This window comes from Myxocyprinus asiaticus, chromosome 46, assembly GCF_019703515.2.
Source record: "Myxocyprinus asiaticus isolate MX2 ecotype Aquarium Trade chromosome 46, UBuf_Myxa_2, whole genome shotgun sequence".
Classification (NCBI taxonomy): domain Eukaryota; kingdom Metazoa; phylum Chordata; class Actinopteri; order Cypriniformes; family Catostomidae; genus Myxocyprinus; species Myxocyprinus asiaticus.
This window is the reverse complement of record NC_059389.1, coordinates 18,201,917-18,222,966: the sequence shown is the minus strand read 5'-3', so window position 1 is coordinate 18,222,966 and position 21,050 is coordinate 18,201,917. Positions and strand designations below refer to the sequence as shown.

Genomic DNA, 21,050 nt, shown 5'->3' with positions numbered 1-21,050 from the left:
AATGGCAATTAAAGGTTAATTTCCCACACCTGTGGCTTTTTAAATTGCAATTAGTGTCTGTGTATAAATAGTCAATGAGTTTGTTAGCTCTCACAGGGATGCACTGAGCAGGCTAGATACTGAGCCATGGGGAGCAGAAAAGAACTGTCAAAAGACCTGCGTAACAAGGTAATGGAACTTTATAAAGATGGATATAAAAAGATATCCAAAGCAGTACTGTTCAATCACTTATTAAGAAGTGGAAAATTCAGGGATCTCTTGATACCAAGTCAAGGTCAGGTAGACCAAGAAAGATTTCAGCCACAACTGCCAGAAGAATTGTTCAGGATACAAAGAAAAACCCACAGGTAACCTCAGGAGAAATACAGGCTGCTCTGGAAAAAGACAGTGTGGTTGTTTCAAGGAGCACAATACAACGATACTTGAACAAAAATGAGGTGCATGGTCGAGTTGCCAGAAAGAAGCCTTTCCTGCACCAATGCCACAAAAATACACCTTGACACGCCTCACAGCTTCTGACACACTGTAATTTGGAGTGATGAGACCAAAATAGAGCTTTATGGTCACAACCATAAGCGCTATGTTTGGAGAGGGGTCAACAAGGCCTATAGTGAAAAGACTACCATCCCCACTGTGAAGCATGGTGGTGGGTCACTGATGTTTTGGGGGTGTGTGAGCTCTAAAGGCACGGGGAATCTTGTGAAGATTGATGGCAAGATGAATGCAGCATGTTATCAGAAAATACCGGCAGACAATTTGCATTCTTCTGCACGAACGCTGCGCATGGGACGCTCTTGGACTTTCCAGCACAACAATGACCCTAAGCACAAGGCCAAGTTGAGCCTCCAGTGGTTACAGCTGAAAAAGGTGAAGGTTATGGAGTGGCCATCACAGTCTCCTGACCTTAATATCATCGAGCCACTCTGGGGAGATCTTAAACATGCGGTTCATGCAAGACGACCAAAGACTTTGCATGACCTGGAGGCATTTTGCCAAGACGAATGGGCAGCTATACCACCTGCAAGAATTTGGGGCCTCATAGACAACTATTACAAAAGACTGCACGCTGTCATTGATGCTAAAGGGGGCAATACACAGTATTAAGAACTAAGGGTATGCAGACTTTTGAACAGGGATCATTTAATTTTTTTTCTCCGTTACCATGTTTTGTTTTATGATTGTGCCATTCTGTTATAACCTACAGTTGAATATGAATCCCATAAGAAATAAAAGAAATGTGTTTTGCCTGCTCACTCATGTTTTCTTTAGAAATGGTACATATATTACCAATTCTCCAAGGGTATGCAAACTTTTGAGCACAACTGTATACACTCAAGTATATTTGGGATTCCCAGAGTTTTACATAAAAGGGAAACCCCATTATTGAAGTGCAATTCCGCTGCAGGCCACAATGGAAAGTTAAGGAAAAAACACAGCCACAACTCTGGAATATCTGAAAATAAATCAAAGCAAAAGAGAATAAATTAGTGAAGTCTTCCTCAAATCCCATGTTTGCTATTTACACAAGCGTCACAGGGAAATTGCATTGCTGTGGAGAAAGCTGCTTACTGACCGAGCCGCATGTATACGTGAGTAAAGAAAAAGCTGATAAAATAGTTATTGTGAACGCATATGCTGATTTTGAGTCTTAAGCAGCTTTCTCGCAATAAACATCTTTCTGGTGTCCATGTATATGAGCTCAGTGAAAAAAAAAAAAGTCTCATTAAAAGCTAAAATTCTTGAGAAAAGAAATGTTGGCGTAAGTAGGTTGGAAATAATCTTTCATAATAATTTCTTTGAAAAAAATAACTAGGAAAACAATCTAATTTTAAATAATTTTTATATATGTTTGTCTACCAATTGAAAGTCAGTTGGTGTAACCATTTTGTTTTCATGTGACAAAAACAAACAAAAAAACAAAGCACAGAGCACCCCTTTAGACCCTCATGACTGTGTGAAGTTTGAATTTGGAGTCAAATGAAGTAGCACTACAAAAACTTGATATTCATGACTCAAATTATTGATATTTGTAATATACTGTGTGTGTGTGTATTTGCCTTTCAAATAATGATCAAGTTATGTTAATACCTCTTAAAGGTTACAATACTTGACATTTTTAAAGTAACTTTTTTTTTTTTTTTTAGAAAAAGCTCAGTATTTTTCAAATATCTATAAAACCAACATGGACACGAAAATATAATTTCTATGAATTTTTAAAATGCGTATTAAACCAGATTATAAAAAGATTTCTCCGTTTTATTACCTTGGAAACATTTTTTGTCATTAACTTTTGGACATAATGGAGAACAAATAATTGGATAAATAGCTGCAGTTTTTTTTTTATTCAGTGAAAACCGTAGTTAACTTGTTTAGATAAAGGTCTGACTGCTTTGGGACTTTGTTTTATTGTTCTTTTCTTGAACTATGTATTCTTGCAAATTATGTACACAGACATTTATGGCTTTGTGTTCCAGTTGAACTCCCTAGTTAACTTGAGACTGACTACTAGCTAATGCTTGTGGGCTTTGGGAAAGTTTTTTTGACACAAAGCCTGTTGTTCCTACAGCAGCCGTTGCTATGAAAGCTGCTTTGTATCCCTTGATGAGAATTATTGTGACATCATATCTGTCATGATTCACAATTTATTTTGCTTGTGGCTATGTTGGTCACTGGCCATCTGTCTAAAGGGATCATGTTAGTATGAACGAAATGAATAATAAGAAATTTTGTTAAAATGTTCATTTAGTTGGAGAAAACATTTGGGGCTTATCTTATGAGGTAAACAGCCTTTGCTAAAATATAATAACTTAATATTAGTAAAAAGTTTGGACACACCTACTCATACTTTACTATTATAAATGTGGAAAATATTCATAATGAATTCACGAAACTTTGCAGTAACACAAATGGGAGTGTGAGAATTATGTAGTAAACTATCTTATATTATTGCTTATTTAAAGAAGCCACCCTTTATCTAGATTACAGCTCTGCACAATATAGATATTCTTTAAAATGACTTCATGAGGTGCCACCTGAGATGCTTTTTATTCAGTATTGAAGTTCCCTTGAATTCTGGTCTCTTTTTGGAGGCTTTTTCTTCTCTATCCAGTCATAAAAAAATAAATTTGAAGCTATGAAGTTATTTTGTTTTTATATCAAAATGTACATAAAGATCATTAGGAACATGCATTTGTCAATTGTGTATGCCAAATATGGGCATTATGATTCCAAAAACACCAGCATTATCTGAATGTTGAATGTATAAGGCATCAAACAAAAACATTCAAGAATATGTGTAATTCATTCATGTAGATTGCAAAGAACCACAACTTTATGCGACGCCCCCTCAGTGTTCAGTGCTTACACATGGAGAGAATCAGCTGTTGTTGACAACACAAACTCTCAGAGCTCGACCAGCGAGGACTCCTGTCCTTCTTACATAGTAATATGTTCAACTGGTTTGGGATTGTCAGACTGTAGCTAATGACTGTTGTCATGTGCCCAGGTCCCGCTCTCCCGATGGCAACGGTGGACATCAAGAATCCGGAAATAAACAACATGCGCTTTCACAACAATTCCCACATGAATAACATGGTGCACAGTGGCCTTAACAAGAAAGAAAAGAAGGTGAAGGGCAAGAGGAAGAAGCTCACAAAGGCTGACATTGGGACACCCAGCAACTTTCAGTGAGTCTTTGAGTCTTAACAGTTTCAGTCAGCAAAAGGACTTCCTGTGTTTGCAGGAAGTGACATCAGAATTGCATATCATAGTAGGGTTGGGTATCGATACAGAGTTCCCTATTTGATTCAATTCTGATTCACAAGTGCTTGATTTGATATGATTTGATTCAATTCTGATTCATTTGGTTAGGGCTTTCGGTTTAACGCATTAAGTGTGATTATATAAAAAATAACGAGTTTACAAAATGTGCACGATTAATCATGCCTCTTGACACATACGTAAATTGCTTAAAGTATTTTCCTACCATCAGAACAATTGAAGCTTGAAGTACATGTAACCGGGTTCCCACACGTCCTGGAAAACCTGGAATTTTGTAATGCAATTTTCCATTCATGGAAAATGAGAAAAGTACCTAAATGTCCTGGAACTAATTATTTGTCCTGTAAAGTATTTTAGTATAATTAAACGATTTGACTGTGTTGCTAGCAAGGATTTCGTTACATGTACAAAAACATGGTAACCATCGGGACTGAATTGGAGTCAAATACACATTCGTATCATTTTGTCACTGTCGGCGGCTGCGCATTGTGTAACAACGTCAGTGGTTAAGGCCGCTTACTCCTCGTGATTGATTACAGCAGCAGCCAATCGTGTGCTTGGCAGTCGCAGTCCAACCGAGGCAGATCGCTTGATTGGTTACAGCTATGACCAATCGTGTGCTTGGCTATAGCAGCACAGTAAGAAGCGGTACTTGTGAAACTTCTCATTCATAAATTGAGTGACCTGGTACATGTACCGACCAACTGAATGAGAAAGGCATGTTGTTTGTTTACTTCAGCATCGGCATGTGAGTCTACCTTTTTTGTCATGGAGAGAAAAGGGCAGAAGAGCTATTAATGTGTAAAAGTGACTGATGTTTATATACGTTTACATACGGCTTTCACATGACTCGCATCAGTCCTGCCGAATACCCTGAAGTCCATGAAGTGACGCGTCAGTGCAACCTCGGCTCCAACTTCACACCAAAATGTTTTTCACGCACGTTTTTGCCTCACACAGTGATGTCTTTGAGAGTACAAAGCTACAAGAAATATTTTAAAACTGTCCGAGTTTATGAGGAGATATTGAATGTCTCATTTATTTTAATTAATTATTACCTTATCGTTTCCGAGTATCCAGAGACCCCAGTTATTGAACTACAGTAATTACGTTCACGCAAAAAAATAAAAATAAAAATCATGTTCAGCAGTTTAAATGCTGTAGGAAAATAATACAGTAGTTCTGCTTTGTTATAATGCTTAAACATTCTACTGAAGTCAGTAGATTTGACGTGCAAATTTTAATAAAGGAGGAGACGGGGGGGCCTGGGTAGCTCAGCGAGTATTGACGCTGACTACCACCCCTGGAGTTGTGAGTTCGAATCCAGGGTGTGCTGAGTGACTCCAGCCAGGTCTCCTAAGCAACCAAATTGGCCCGGTTGCGAGGGAGGGTAGTCACATGGGGTAACCTCCTCGTGGTCACGATTAGTGGTTCTCGCTCTCAGTGGGGCAGGTGGTAAGTTGTGCGTGGATCGTGGAGAGTAGCATGAGCCTCCACATGCTTGGAGCCTCCGCTGTGTTATGCACAATGAGCCACGTGATAAGATGCGTGGATTGACGGTCTCAGAAGCGGAGGCAACTGAGACTTGTCCTCCACCACCCGGATTGAGGTGAGTAACCGCGCCACCACGAGAACCTACTAAGTAGTGGGAATTGGGCATTCCAAATTGGGAGAAAAGGGAATAAATAAAAAAATTAAGGAGAAGATGTTATTGATACTCATTAATATTTATTAGATATTATTCTTGTATTTTTGGATGAAAAGTCATGCTTAGCAGTTCACTTTTTTGCCTCTTGCGAGTTTGCATTGCTGTGAGTTATACACTTTAGACAATGATGAGAGTCTGACCACTGATTTGTTTTATTTTTATTAAATGAATTCACACTGGGTTGGTAGCGTGGTGATTCAGCCTTAATACCTCGGGGTGTGAATTAATTTACAATAAGTCAACAATTAGAGTCAGTTTTTACCGCGGTTACCACATGTATTATGAGGAAAACAGAATCTAGACATAAAAATGGCATTAGCAGTAAAACGCAGCATGTCATGGAATATTACACATTTAGATGAAAATGAATGTTTGAATGTACAATTAATCAAATTAAAATTGTGATATGTCCTAGTGTGTTAATTAAACTAAAAAAGACTCTGATTTAATTGAATAAATAAATAATCTGCAAGTGATGCACGCTTCAAAATGAATGTATGGAGCAGGCCTCTCATACACTGAAAACACCTCATCATTATCATCACGTGTGCTCTTGTGTGTGTAAGATGACAGAGACCACTCTGAAGTGTACAGCACATACAGCTACATACAATCACAGCTTTACGGGGATTAATAATCACACTGGGCCATGGAGCAAACTGCTTATCTGGAGGTGAGAAACTACCGTCAAAAAACAAACAGAAACGCCAAAATAAAGGCTTGATTGACACTTATGTGTTTTTGCTTAAATATTATCCTTGTTGGGCACATATAATGTCCTGGAAATGTCCAGGAAAATTGTGCCTTGAAAAGAGTGGGAACCCTGATGTAATTTCGTGTTTTTATGAGCTGCATTAGCAGGGGGCAGTCAGCACACCTCAACAAACTTCATAAGCAGCACGGCAACAGAATTAGAGCTGGTCACACATGGTGTGCTCTTCACAGCTCGACGAAGCACAACAAAATTTCAAGACCAATTTCAAAGTTTCGCGACAAAGTGACACTTAAGAACAGGACAGACTGATGGACTCAGTTGCAAAATGGGATGCTGTCGTGTCGACTGTAGGCTTATGTTCAATGATATGGGAATAAAACGAACAATATATTCAATTCTAAAGACACTATGTATTGTCTAATCAATGCTTGTCTGCCACAATAATGCAATATATTTCAGTCTGAATATCTGAATTATTCTATTTATTATATATTTTATATTAGGGATGCACCGATATGAAAATCTTTGATACTGATTTTAACAAAAAACTATAGACCAATACCGATATTTTGCCATTTATCTTATTTTGTCATCAGATCACCGTTTTACTTGGAAATGCTTAAACATTTTTAAAGTGGTACAAAAGCTTTTTTACTGTTGTAACAATAAATAATTTCCAGTATATTTAATTTCTGATATCTCAGAAGTCAAAATCTGCTGGTTTCAAAGCGTTTTGGATGGTTTCCCTCATCATGTAGCCTATCGGTAAGTGTTCCTATAACAACAGTTACGTCCGTTTATGCCGTTCTTTCTGCATTACCGTGAGGACAAGAAAGAATAAAAATTTTATATTACATGTTCTTAGGAGTGCCATCCCTTCTACATATTGTGGCTATTATTATTTATGGATTGTACATTTGAATTCAGAATTTTTACAAAGTGTGTTACTAAATAAATGATCAGTTTTTTTAAATTCGTGTTTTCATGCTTATTACCGTAAATTGGTGGTTTTAATTTGGTCAATTAGCCGACGAATATCGGCAGCCGATACATCAGTGCATCCCTATTTTATATTTATAATTTATATTAGTGTATAATACATTTTTTATTATCCTTTTTTGGGGGCCATTTTCAGCAAATATTGATATGCCATTATTTGTGATTAATCGGCATGTCGTAATTAATTTGATTAAAAAAATGTTTGACAGCCCTACTTTAAACTGAAAATAAAAGATCAGTCTCTGGATTTTTAAGACTCTATATCGGAATAGTTCAAATGAATGTCGTGAATAATCAGAAAAACAATATTTTAACCCAGACCTACAGTGGTATGAAAAGTATGTGAACCCTTTTGGAATTAGCTGGTTTTCTGCATTAATTGGACATAAAATGTGATCTCATCTTCATGAAAGTCATAAGTATAGACAAAGTACAATGTGCTTAAGCTAACAGCACAATCAATTATAATCTTTCATATCTTTAGTGAACACATCCCATTAAACATTCACAGTGCTGTGGATAAAGTAAGTGAACCCTTGGATTTAATAACTAGTTGATCCTCCTTTGGCTTCTATAACCTCAACCAAGCATTTCCAGTAGCTGTGGATTAGACCTGCACACCGTTCAGAATAATTTTGGACCATTCTTCCTTACAGAACTGCTTCAGCTCAGCCATATTCTTAGGATGTCTGGTGTGAACGGCTCTCTTGAGGTCATTCCACAGCATCTATATTGGGTTATGGTCTGGGCTCTGACTGGGCCACTTTAAAAGGTGGCTTTTCTTTTTTGAAGCCATTCTGAAGTTGATTTACTTCGATGTTTCAGGTCATTGTCCTGCTGCATCACAAACTTCTACTAAGCTAATGTTTTCTGTATAGTAGACGCATGAACAGAGATGTTAACCAGTTCCAGTGATTCCTTCAAGTCTTTAGCTGTCACTCTAGGTGTGCCCTTTGAGTCATCTTGGCTGGATGGCCACTTCTAGGGAGAGTAGCCACAGTACTAAATGGTCTCCATTTATAGACAATTTGTCTAACTGTGGACAGATGAATATCTAAGCTCTTCGAGATAACTTTGTAACCCTTACCAGCTGTATGCAAAGTAACAGTTCTTGATCGTAGGTCTTCTAAGATCTCTTTTTTTGCGAGGCATGGTCCACATCAACAGATGCTTCTTGTGAATAGCAAACTCAAAATGTTTGAGTGCTTTTTATAAAGTAGCTCTAACCCACACCTCAAATCTAGTTTCATTAACTGGATGCCAGGTTTGCCATCTCCTTACTCCAACATTTGTTGACATCTTTAGCATATGGGTTCACTTACTTTTTCCACAGCACTGTGAATGTTTAATGGGTTGTGTTCAGTAATGAAAGCTTATAATTTTTTGTGTGTTGTTAGCTTAAGCACATTGTGTTTTGTCTATACTTGTGACTTTAATGAAGATGAGATCACATTTTATGATAAAATGTATGCAGAAAACCAGCAAATTCCAAAGGGTTCACATACTTTTTCTTGCCACTGTATATCCAAGTTCTGTCACACTGCTTTCACAAGTTTTTATAGCTTTTAATGAGCCATGTTTTGTTTGTAAGTCTTTTTTTGGCTTTCTGCTCAAAAGCAAACACTGTAGCGTGTATTGCATGTAGTTTGGTTTAGCCTGTTTTTTTAAGTTCACCCTTGTGTCATGTGGCCCTTATCAGGTTATAGTTTGTGCTTCTGCATTGACACTGACCTGAGCACTTTCATGTGTTTAATACAATCTTTTACAGGCACATTGGCCATGTAGGCTGGGATCCGAACACAGGCTTCGATGTGAGTACACAACAATGACTTGCTGTCACTCCCAACCAGCACACTCTCTGTGTCTCATACAGGCTCTTACATACAAATTGAAGAATCTCTTATAGGAAAACAATGCTGACCTGTGTAGACATGGCATGATGAAATGCCTAAATAGCCTTGTGTTCATGCAGGCTGAAGCATCTGACGCTTGAAAATGCAGCCTCTCACCCACAACAATCCACATGCTGCATTTTTACACATTATTGCAGTATACATATATTCACATTGTTTATAATATTGATTTATGGCAAATATTTTTTATGGAAATACTGCAGGTCCTGCCAACGTGGTCGTGTAAAATAAAATTACCTAATGTTTTAAATTTATGATTCGATCAGAATTTCAGTGTCAGACAAGCTTTCTTGTGCCAGAAACAATAAAGTATAAAGTGTTTCTCTTAAGTCTCTGGAATTTTTTAAAATGCTCTCAAGACGCTCTCGGATTTCAAGTGTTGCATTGTGCATGCCGTTGGAATGTCCTGCATGACATAATGGCTGGTTTTACCAAAGCCCTCTGTGTTTACCATTAACAGTTTCACCACAAGGTGGCAAGATCGCACTGAATTTGATTACAGCATGGAGTTCAACTGGGAAAATGTGCTGTATTATTTGCATACTGAGTTGCGATTGATCTTTTATATCTTTTGGCATACTGAATTGGGATTGGTCTTTTCGTTCTTACTATTACCATTACTATTAATCTTCTCTCTCTCTCTCTCTCTCTCTCTCTCTCTCTCTCGCTCTCTCCCTCTCTCTTTCTATATTTAGTGGTGCTTGCTAAGGCAAGCATTACTATTGCTCTTACTTAAGGTAAGGGATTTAAGCAAACCCCGAACCCTAAGTATTAAACTTCAGCATGTAGCTAGTAAATAGAACTTTTTGAGTTATGGACATGAATTATACCTCAAATCATGCAACCTATTGTGGAGAAGTGTGCTGTTTCTTTTGTAAGCGATCAGATGATTTTTGTGGACAATAAAACAAGCAAATAAATCCTATAGAATTGCATTGAAAAGGGGACCCGAGCCATATCTAGGGACCAGAATATCACAGAAATTTGGCCAGTAAGCAAGCACCCAGAACTCCCTAGCAACTGTGTTGCAACACCGTAAAAACCAATGCTAACACCTAGGCAACTGCATAGCAGCGCACTCGCAAGCATCCACAACAATCTAGCATCAGTGCGCTGACTTTTGCACGGCCAAGTACACTCAATAAGTGTTGTTTTACTTAAAATTAACACTGTTATATTGACGCCTTGCAAGCACTAGTATTTACTTCAGGAAAAGGCAAATTTAGTTTAATACCCAGTTTCCTTGAATTTCAAAACAAAGTCAGTATTAATTAAATGTGCTGTGGTGCTGATTGTAAAAAAAGTCATAATACTTGGTCTTAATACTTGTTATTGCAGTTAAATAACTTGGACCCAGAGCTGAAGAACCTTTTTGACATGTGTGGCATCTCCGAGGCCCAGCTTAAAGACAAGGAGACGTCTAAGGTCATCTATGACTTCATTGAGAAGAAGGGAGGAGTAGAGGCAGTGAAGAATGAGTTGAGGAGACAAGGTGAGACTGATTGCTGTCATATACTCACTGCACTGAACACCTGCAATTTTGTGACCTCACATATTTATATCTTTGGGGTCTGTGCACAAACCATAATCAGTTGAAAAAGTTGTCTGGCCTGTTGCAGACGTGTATTAACAAAAAATAGTTTTCCAAGGCCATAGTAACACTTTGTCCTAATTAGGCACAGCATGACATGTTTCAAGCGTCAAGGCAGAGACAAAATGCTCCACAGAAAATCACAGTCATTCAGTCAAACTTGTATTTAAAACACGTAATTGAATTGCAAAAATAACCCATTTCCAAATGTGTTTTACAAACATTCCTAACGCCTTTTGACTCGACTCCCAGTCTTCCATTGTTTGAACAAACAGCAGACCAGAAGCAGCAATCAGAAGCATGTTTTTATATATATTCAGTATATTCTTTCATAGCAAGAAATTATTTATCAGAACACATTCAGAACTTTAATAGAGGCTTTATGCTATATTTGATCCATCTATGTGGTCTGTCTTCAGGTCCTCCCCGGTGGTGTGGTAGGTAAAACATGTTTTTTTTTTTTAGTGAACCTAGGCTTAGATTTGCATGAATAAGAGGTCCGAGCCTTTGCAAGCAGATGCGGCTTGTTTTGAATGTTTACTTGATTAACACCTTAAAGGACATGCCTTAGGTGTGAGAGTGCCTGTTGAATTTAATGTGAGTAGAGAGTTGTGCATGAGCATATTAGTAGACTTATTACACTAAGTGGAATACATTTTGAATAAAGGCCTGGCTCCTCTTCTTCTTGATTCTTAATGAGGCATTTATTTATGTACGATGATTTTATAGAAGCAAATAGACATTAAACCTTATTTAAAGAAGCTAAATGTTTTTGATCTTTTTAAGTGTGATATACCATTCATAAAGACCTCATTTAAACCTGATATTAAGATGCAATTCGGGTGATCCGATCACAAGTGTTCAATGCTAATTTCAGGTGTAAAAGTGGATCTAAAACTTTGTGATTGGATTACAAAAGCCAAATAGAAAGGTAGTCAAAAATGCATGTGACCACATCGCATTTGAGGTGTAAACGCCAATCCATCCTGATGCGACCCAGACAGCAGCAAATCAACACCTCTCGCCTTTCAAAGAACCACTGCGCTAAAACAAGAGTTTAAACTGTGCCTGTCACTAGCGGCTTTAAAAGGAAATAACCACCCAATCTGAACATTTGAAAAAGCAAATTCATATACCTACACGAGAACTTCACAAATCTTTTTTTATTGTGTCTGATATCGACATGCAGAGACACAGATGACATGCACACATCTGAAGCTCCGCTAACACAGGTACTCCACTAAAATAACTGCCCTTTTTTTCCGTGCTTTCCATGTCTTTTCTGTCTTTTTATGCAGTTTATTATCATGCATTAACACACTGGCATATTGTTTGATTGATTGATGTCGTCATGAAATCGGAGGACCCTCCTCTCGAAATCTAAACACAAAAAGTCAAAGGAAAGGTATTTAAGAGAGCAGGTGTAAACAGCGATGTGTCTTGCCTGAACACATGTGATTGGATCTCCCTAAACGCCTCTTTACACCAGGTGTTAACGGGGTCAGTGCGGATGTTGATGTGGTTTTGTGGTGCAATTTATTGTGCACGATAAATCTGTGAACATTAAAAAAATAAAAAATAAAAAATTCAAATCTTTTATAATATTCAAATGTATTTACTTGCTCTGCTTTACTCCAAAACGACTTTACTTTTCGGCTGACATCACCTAGACTGCGTGGGTGTGGAAAATGATGTTAACCAACAGACAAACAGCTGTTTAGCCGTTGTTTTGGGCTACTGTTATTTGTAATCAGGGTTTATCCTGCATTTGAAATTTTTCGGTCGCTGCCAATGTGAAAGTTCTGGCCACCAAAGCAAATTTAATGGTAATTATCATGCACTCTGCGCTTAAAATGCTTATTATTTGAAACGCGTATCTGTGCGGTGCGTTTGAAGCTTGTTTTCACATGCAGAACCACTCTTGCTAGTGATCCACTCTGCACCATCCTAAATAGAGCACTCGGGTGCGCAGGCTTCAACAAGACATTCCTCGATGTACATGTTCCAGGCATAGGAGAACGCAGAGTGGATCACTTGCCCGAGTCAACCAGATTTTCTTCTATTGCGGCGCAGACCACAAAATGATAATTACATTTTCCAGATGCTTAGATGATCAAAAATAAATCGTCCAGTATGTGAACATTATATCTAGTTATATAATTGTTACAAATGTTAATTAATTGTAATTATATTAAAAATATATATATATATTTAAAGATAAAATTACCCTTGACCCAGGAAGAAGCAAAGTGTGTTTCAAATACTGTATCATGTCCATTTTAAACTGTGCTAAAATAGGGGAGAGAGCTCATTTTTCTTTTATCTTAATTCATTTTCTTTACTGGCAGCACCCCCACCTCCACCCTCCCGAGGTGGCCCACCTCCCCCACCCCCTCCTCACACTTCTGGACCCCCACCTCCACCACCTCCAGTGCGGGGACGAGGAGCCCCACCACCCCCTCCACCTTCAAGGGCACCCACATCCGCCCCCCCTCCACCTCCTCCATCACGGCCAACCATGGGAGCGCCTCCACCACCACCGCCCAGTAGAGGACATCCACCTCCTCCTCCACCTGCCCCGGCCTCAATACCTCCACCACCACCTTCATCTGGAGGAGCCACCCCTCCTCCGCCTCCCCCTCCACCACCACCACCTGGACCTCCACCACCTTCTGAAATGGATGGAGGCCACAGTGAACCTGCGCCCTCACCCATGGATGGCAAGTCAGCTCTACTTGAGCAAATTAGGGAGGGCGCCAGTCTGAAGAAGGTGGAGCAAAACAACAGGCCTGTGTCGTCCACAGGGCGAGATGCACTACTCGACCAGATCCGACAGGGCATCCAGCTCAAAACAGTGAGGATCACAACCTTTATCCAGGATAAACTATTATTTATTTATTTTGGGGCTTCTCCCCTTTTATTACATTGTACAGTTAAAAGTGAATGGGATATTTTTGGGGGAGGGAGTGAGTTGACAATTTGTTTCTCTGCTTTCCAGTAAAGCAAAACAAAGATCCTAACGTATAATGATTATTTCCCATTAAGTGGAGGTGGACAATATGTTTAAAAGTTAACATGTCCTTTTCAAGGGGAAATGACTTCATACAGCCACAGAAAATTGCAAAAATGGAAAATTGAAAAAAAAATTTTTATGAATTACATTAATTGTGGCCCAAGTGTCCAAATAAGTTTTTGGGGCAAATGTGTCATATAAAACATTTTATTTCTACTGAAAATCATGGCTGAGCATGGTTCTGATTCCTTTTCCTATTTTTGACTGTACAGGTATCAGATAATGACTCAGGACCACCCACCCCTGCTCAGTCAGCAGGCATTGTTGGCGCTCTGATGGAGGTAATGCAAAAGAGGAGCAAAGCCATCCACTCCTCGGGTAAGTGCCTTGTCCACTCTCCAGTATGACCTTATATTGGGTCATAAAAATGGCCTTTTAACCATTTAAGCTCTGAGGGTGTTTTTAAAGATTTCCTGTTTCAGTTGCATACCTAAAATTAAAGACTTGTGACTTGACATAATATGATAATATTATAAATTCTGAGACTCTCAGCCTAAGAAACTACTGAAAACTCACACAAAAAATGAGCCAAAAATGTTCTTTTTTTTTTTTCTTATTTTTCTGAATTGACATTATATACCTCAGGGTATAAATACGTTGGCTCAGAAAAACTGCATTTGTTTTGTTCCCAATCATGTCAACTGTAACAGAGTAAAATTTTGTGTTGATACAACAAAGCAATCAAAAGTTATAGCATTACAAATATAATTTTTCCTTGTGTCCAAAAACATCTCCAAGTGTCCAAAAGCCTCTCCAAACAAATAAAACATAAAAATTGTACATAAGAAATAAGTACACAGGCAAACACAAAAATGACTAATGGTTTGCATAGCATGCAGACATCATTTTTGTAATGAGATTTCACAGAATGATTTTCATTCTGTGCCATTTGAGTCATCATTGAGTCTGTGTCATGTACTTGGCTCCATCTCCTTTACTGATTACAATATGTACAGTGCAAAATTATGAATAAATTATAAAAATGGAAAACTTCTGATTTGTCTGCAAATTTCAAAGCACTTGTTTATTTTTGGTCATAATGCCTACATACATTGTAAAGTAGAGCTTCTAAGCTTTCAAACGATACCTATTTTGTGTTGGTCAAAACTGTAGTTATTAATATTTCCCAAGCTTAAATGGTTAGATAATCCCTGACTGTTGAGTTAGGGCACTTAGCTCTGTATGATTGTTTGATTTATAGGAATGCGTAAGATTCATAAATGTGTAGAAAAAGCCAGTTTGAAATCAAGCAGGAACACAGTGAAATTGGATTTCCGAAAGCAAAACTGGACCCGCCTCTCTGACATTCTCTTTGGTCACTGGATTCCTGCATTAGCATGCATTGCAACAAATGTTTATTTGGCAAACCCTGGTTTGGAACATTGAAGAATGCGCTGGTCGCTCTTTTCCAAGCAATTACAATGAATGGTCACTGGAGATTTCAAGCTTCAAAAAGCATTCAAAAGCACTATAAAAGTAGTTGCAAGGAACGGAAATTTAAGTTGTTTATCATTTTTGGGGTGATTTTTTTTCATACGATCATACGTTGCAAAAAATGTACCTTTAGGTGACACTTTGTTTAGATGAACTTCACTACTGATTGTGAGTTAGAGTGGAATTCAGTGTTAACTACTGAGTTTTTAACTGTGGTTATGCAATATCTTTGATCCCTCAGATGAAGATGAGGATGACGAGGATGATGAAGACTTTGAGGATGATGACGAATGGGATGATTAATCCCCCAACACTAACCCCACCCAGTAGAGTAAATGATACTAAAATCTCACTTCCCCAAATTTTACTCAAAATTCTGTGTATGTTTTTTTTCAAATTGCTGTATATTTTTGTTGCCTTTTTTTATATATATATATATATAATCTGTGCAATACCTTATGTAATCTGTAAAGTATTGTCATTTATCCTCTGTAAAATAATCTTCTGGAATAACCATGTGAATTTTTATGCCAGGAGTCATTATTTGTTGACCTGAATGTTTTTGTTTCCCTGTGAGAGGGGAAAGGGAGATGGACAGGACGCTTGATGTCCTTATTAATTGTTGATTAATGATTTAGATAACACTATTTTCATACCCTACTTTTCTGTACATTTCTTATTCAAATCCTAGTTCTCCTATCAGATTATGTATGTGCCCTGTATTGTTTCCCTTGTAAATGTACACCAGGCTGATATATTGAGGCTATATATATTTTTGCACGAATAGCGAAAGGAAATTCACTGCAGGATGACAACACATTGGCTGAACACATTAAATATGATTTCAATGGCAGTCACGATCAACTTAAGATGTCACACTACATTGCACGTCACAGAGTAGAGAGTTTGGAGTTTTTGGTTTCACTTTATTAACAGAAAAAATATATACTGTAGATTGAAACTGTATTTATGAGTACAGCCTACTTTAAATCTGAAAAGTCATCGATTCCCAAATGTAGAATAAAATAATAAAAAAAGCACTTCACAACTCTATATTTAAACTTCCATTCGTTAGAAGCTTTTTATAGTCAATGTTTGACCGCCAACTACATTCAAGGTAATGAAAAAAAAAAAAACACCCTTGTGTACAATTACTGCTGGTTTAACATTTTAAAATTGACAAAAAATCTTACAAGTGGGTTGGTATGTGAAATGAAAACACTAAATTCTATACTTAAATAAATGGTAATATTTACAAACCCGACATGGTGCCTTTCTTGATAATCAACACTTTTGTATTGCTTATAGGTTTAGTTTATGCAAATGTTATCGGCGAAAGTTTATGCCCTGAATATCGCACACAGTGTGCCTTTTATGTCACATCCCTTTTGATCTCTGGCTTACTTGATTTTACATTTACAAAGAAGTAAATGAAAGAATGCTGTTTTGTTCTGTTGCATTCCAAAATACATCAGACCGCAATTCATAACACAATGGAAGTACATGTTGCATTCTCAACATTGCCACAAGGGGTGCTATTGCAAATATTAGTGTGAACGATCCGAGTTTTTTCTTTCAAGTCTATTTTTTTTACACATTTACATTTCCAAACAAAATACCATCAAACTGAATGTGTAATATTTTACCTAAAGTAAATATAAAAAATTTTCATTATTATTTTGTAAAAGATTTCTCAATTACATTGAAATGCCTAAATCTTTTTTTTTTTTGTGTGTGTGGTGTTGAGAGTATATCAATCTAATTATTATTCAGGTTAATGAAAAACTAACACACTGCCTTTTATGTACGTGCAAAGGTGCGCACTGCCCATGCACACGACTGTAGTTCCAAATTCGGCCACTGGGGGAAAGCGTAGGCCAATTTTAGCAGACAAAACATTCAACCTCCTGTCACCAATGTTCTGTGTGATGATCAATCTGGAAAAATTATGTTTTGCAAACCTTTTGCAAAAAGAATCATTAGTCAATTTAATGTTAAAACAAGCATGTTCTTTACAAATTTAATCAGACAATTTGTGCTATAGCTAAGTGGATAGTATATTATGGTTATCTGCCCTCTAGGTCAATGGTTTCAGTTGACAAAAACTTTTGGGAACTCCTGCTCTAGAGAGTTTGCATAATGAGATGGGTAAGTCTGCATTCTATCATTTGCTTTTTAGGGTGGCCTAACATCACTAATATGCCTTAGAATGGGTTACTTGGACTGTGCAAGGACTCTTAACAAGCATTTACATTAATTAGTTTATTCAATGCCAGATTTGCAGCTTAAATTGACAGAATATGCTCCTATATGTGTGGCAGATACCCTAAGCAAAGTTTACAAAGTTATAAATTCTTATTAGTGACATTTGCCTTTTCAAGGATGATTATATGTAGAGGTTTGATATTTTAAGTGTCTGTCAAATAAGAGTGTGTTTGCTTCAGAACAAAGTTGCATGTACAGTAGAACCCTCAGTGCTCAGGGGTTCTGTCCTGTCCAGCAATGTTGCTAGAGTCAGTTGTCAATTTGAGGGTTGTATTTTTGAGGCTTGGCTACTTGAATATGTCCAGGACAAGTAAAATGTCTACCCTCCGAAGTGTACCAATGCTGCTTCTACGAATGGCTGCCAATAGATTATCACACATTGACCCCTGATCACCTTCCAGACACTTTGTCATCTTTTCTGATCATTTTTTCAAATACTGATTTTAGGGGATTTTTGTGGTCTTGAAGAATATTCTCACCATGTTTGTCACCTGTGAGTTCATTTTCTTTATTTGCGTTAACCTTGCTTTGGCCTACAACGTTATCTGTTGGTGTCTCTTCATGCTGTTTGACCATCTTAGCAATCTTTCTAGTTGGTACATTTCTTGCTCCATTGGGTTGACTGTGAAGTTGATGGGGTAAAGAAGACAAGATAGAATTGTGCAGTTTTGTCTGCGTAATGCTCTTCTCGTCTGTTGAAGTCTAAAAATTTGATGATTGTGTGTTGTCCATAGTGTCCAATGTTTTTGCTTCTTGTTCAGTACTTTCCAAATTGTCTTGCTCTCTCCTTTGCTGTAGCCGGCTTTGCCTCTGACGGTCTTGGTTGCAGGTTAAGATACTGGTTGCACTCATCCTCGGGCCAGGTAAGTCAAACTGGTATCCTAGTTTCAAGAGAGTGGTGTTGGGGGGCCCTGGGTAGCTCAGTGGTAAAATATGCTGGCTACCACCCCTGGAGTTCGCTAGTTCGAATCCCAGTGTGTGCTGAGTGACTTTAGCCAGGTCTCCTAAGCAACCAAATTGGCCGGTTGCTAGGGAGGGTAGTGTCACATGGGGTAACCTCCTCGTGTTCGCTATAATGTGGTTCGTTCTCGGTGGGGCACGTGGTGAGTTGAGCACGGATGCCATGGTGGACGGCGTGAAGTCTCACACGTGCTATGTCTCCGTGGCAACGCGCTCAACAAGCCACGTGATAAGATGCGCGGGTTGATGGTCTCAGACGCGGAGGCAACTGGGATTCGTCCTCTGCCACCCGGATTGAGGTGAATCAGTACGCGACCACGAGGACTTAAAAGCGCACTGGGAATTGGGCATTCCAAATTGGGTGAAAAAAAAGAAAGAGAGTGGTGTTGTCCCTCAGAAGTGTTACCATCTCAACTTGGCCTCCACAGATGTGCCGCTGGTTGTGGAATCGGAGCTCCACCAGTGTGTTGTATTGAAGAGACCCAATCAGGGCCAGGATGCCTTTGCCTGAAATAAAGTTGGACTTGATGTTAAGGTTGGTGATGTTCCAGTTCTCCTTAAGCATTTTGGCCAAGGCCAAAGCTACTTGGTCATCTGCATGGGTGTTGGCAAAGCTGAAGACCTTAAAGTTAGTGTTTGAGATTAAGGCATCAGCAAAGCTCACCAAAACCCCTTGGGAGATGTTTTCAGTGTTGTTTAGGTTGACAGAACTTACTGAGGGATCATTTGTCAAGATTTTCTTCAAGGTCTGGTCAATGTCAATGGGATTACCACTTGGCCTCTCTGGCTTAGCATTCAGGTTTGAGTCTACATGATGCAGGACAGCTATACTAATGCCATTTGGTTTCCGACTACTGTAGCAATTTCTCTTACAATCTGATTGGGATAAGTCCTTAAAATTCTGTCTGCTTGACCTTGTTTCTTTCTCCCCATCACCCACCTTTCCAAGCCTTTTGTTTTGTTGCACTCCCCCCTCTTCATTATCCTCAGGGTCTTCATTGCCACATTCCTCTTCACTCTTATCTGTCTGGCTCTCATCCATGCTGTCCTGTGAATTGCCATGGAAAGGAAAACAAGGCTGAGCACTGGCATACCTCAGGCAGTGACTCTTAATTAACAAAGACTGTCACCATCTGAGACAACTACACAAGCAACAGCTATGTATAACTAGGTTCTATGAAGGCAAGTTTGCGATCACAAAATATTTGGTAATCCCATTTGAAGAAAGTTTAGAAAATTTAGAATGTTTTTTTGACATAGAATATAGATTTTATATCATGGAGACTTTCAGTTTACTTCTGCTGTTGTTATATTGAGCTGTTAGGTACCCTAACCTAACTGCAGTACCTTAACCCTATACCTACCCCAAACCCTTACCTAAACCTTTTTGAATTCTCAGATTTTAAGAATATTTAGTTCCTTTATCAAGGCACGGTCATTTACCTTTGCATGGTGAAATTCTGCGGACGAAATAAGTATCTTAATGGGAACCCGTGTGATCATGTATTTAACCTGATGGACTTCCAGTGGCAAAGAAATTTGTTAACACGAATTTTATGTGGGGTTCAAGTTTGGTGAACTCGCAGCACTGACCAATAGGAAGTTACTTGGTTTAGCATTGACCTCTGTGATGGCAGTGCTTCATATATAGCACACACACTCTCTTGTTTTTACATTATGTTGGGATTTCCCATTGACATTGCTAATTATGATATTCTGTACGCCTATAATACGTTTTAGATTTCAGTAAAAACATTATTTAGTCAGGGGAACTTCTAAAGGTCTCAGAATGTTGGTCGTTTAAGGTTGTGCTAACTTTGTGGGTATATTTGGTCCAAGATAGCATAATCTGACCCTTAAACGCACATCCATAAACTGCAGTCTTGTTTTCTGTGTAAAAGTAAAATGAATGCATTAAATAACATCAAGGATTTAGAATCAAAAATATGTCACTCAATCACTACTTTCAAACCTCTGAATACCTCTAGCAATCTGTAAGTCTCGTCTTCCCAATACTTCAGCAGAGCATCACAGCAAAAATCCCTGTTGGCTGCTTGGCCATCTGGTCCTCTTGCCTTAGTCCAGTGGGTGTACGTACATCAGGTTCCATCTCAGCCATTGCCTTCTCAAGCTCTTTACAGTATCCAAAGCCACTCATACTTCTAATTCTACAATCTCCCTCCTGAAATTGAACTCTTACTCTCCTTTCGCAAATACTTAAATGTGGGATTAGTACCCTGTACAAGCGTGTGAGTGTTTGTTGCCTGGCGTATGTTGAAGCCTGAGAGATGCACTGTTAATCTAATCTGGGAAGCTAGTGGAGGAACTTCAGGGGAGGGAGATGCAAAACAAAGTGTCTATGAATGATGGCGTCTCACCATGGGGAAAACCAGATTAGTTTACATGAAGAATGTGAGTTCATTTTGAGGTGGTGAAACCTGTCAGCAACTGTTGGCCCAGTACAAACACAGGAACTGGCACTACGGGTGACATCTAAAACAAATTTAATTTGTATGGAGAGTGCCACATAATGAAATTTGTCATGTAACACAGCTTTTTAAATTGCTGTACTGGAAGCATCCTGGCATGAGGCATCAAAAAGATCTTATATT

At 38.4% G+C, this 21,050-nt stretch overlaps 2 protein-coding genes across 4 annotated transcripts in view; one reads left to right on the top strand and one right to left on the bottom strand.

The window, feature by feature from the left end:
* Nucleotides 1-16,472, top strand: part of LOC127436343 (actin nucleation-promoting factor WASL-like) — a 34,622-nt gene extending 18,150 nt beyond the window's left edge. For 2 of the 3 annotated variants that reach the window (XM_051690448.1, XM_051690446.1), the window contains 7 exons: nt 3,506-3,686; nt 8,971-9,013; nt 10,454-10,607; nt 11,126-11,143; nt 13,055-13,560; nt 13,992-14,097; nt 15,455-16,472. In XM_051690448.1, the coding sequence (XP_051546408.1) occupies nt 3,506-3,686; nt 8,971-9,013; nt 10,454-10,607; nt 11,126-11,143; nt 13,055-13,560; nt 13,992-14,097; nt 15,455-15,516 (1,070 nt within the window). In that variant the 3' untranslated portion in view covers nt 15,517-16,472. The remainder of the gene's footprint in view (nt 1-3,505; nt 3,687-8,970; nt 9,014-10,453; nt 10,608-11,125; nt 11,144-13,054; nt 13,561-13,991; nt 14,098-15,454) is intronic. The other variant, XM_051690447.1, reaches the window with a different exon arrangement.
* A 132-nt stretch (nt 16,473-16,604) lies between these two features.
* Nucleotides 16,605-21,050, bottom strand: lmod2a (leiomodin 2 (cardiac) a). Its single transcript, XM_051690450.1, is given in 3 exon segments — nt 16,605-19,486; nt 20,421-20,479; nt 20,482-21,050. Coding segments are annotated over 3 exon segments (897 nt in total). The 5' UTR covers nt 20,597-21,050; the 3' UTR covers nt 16,605-18,763.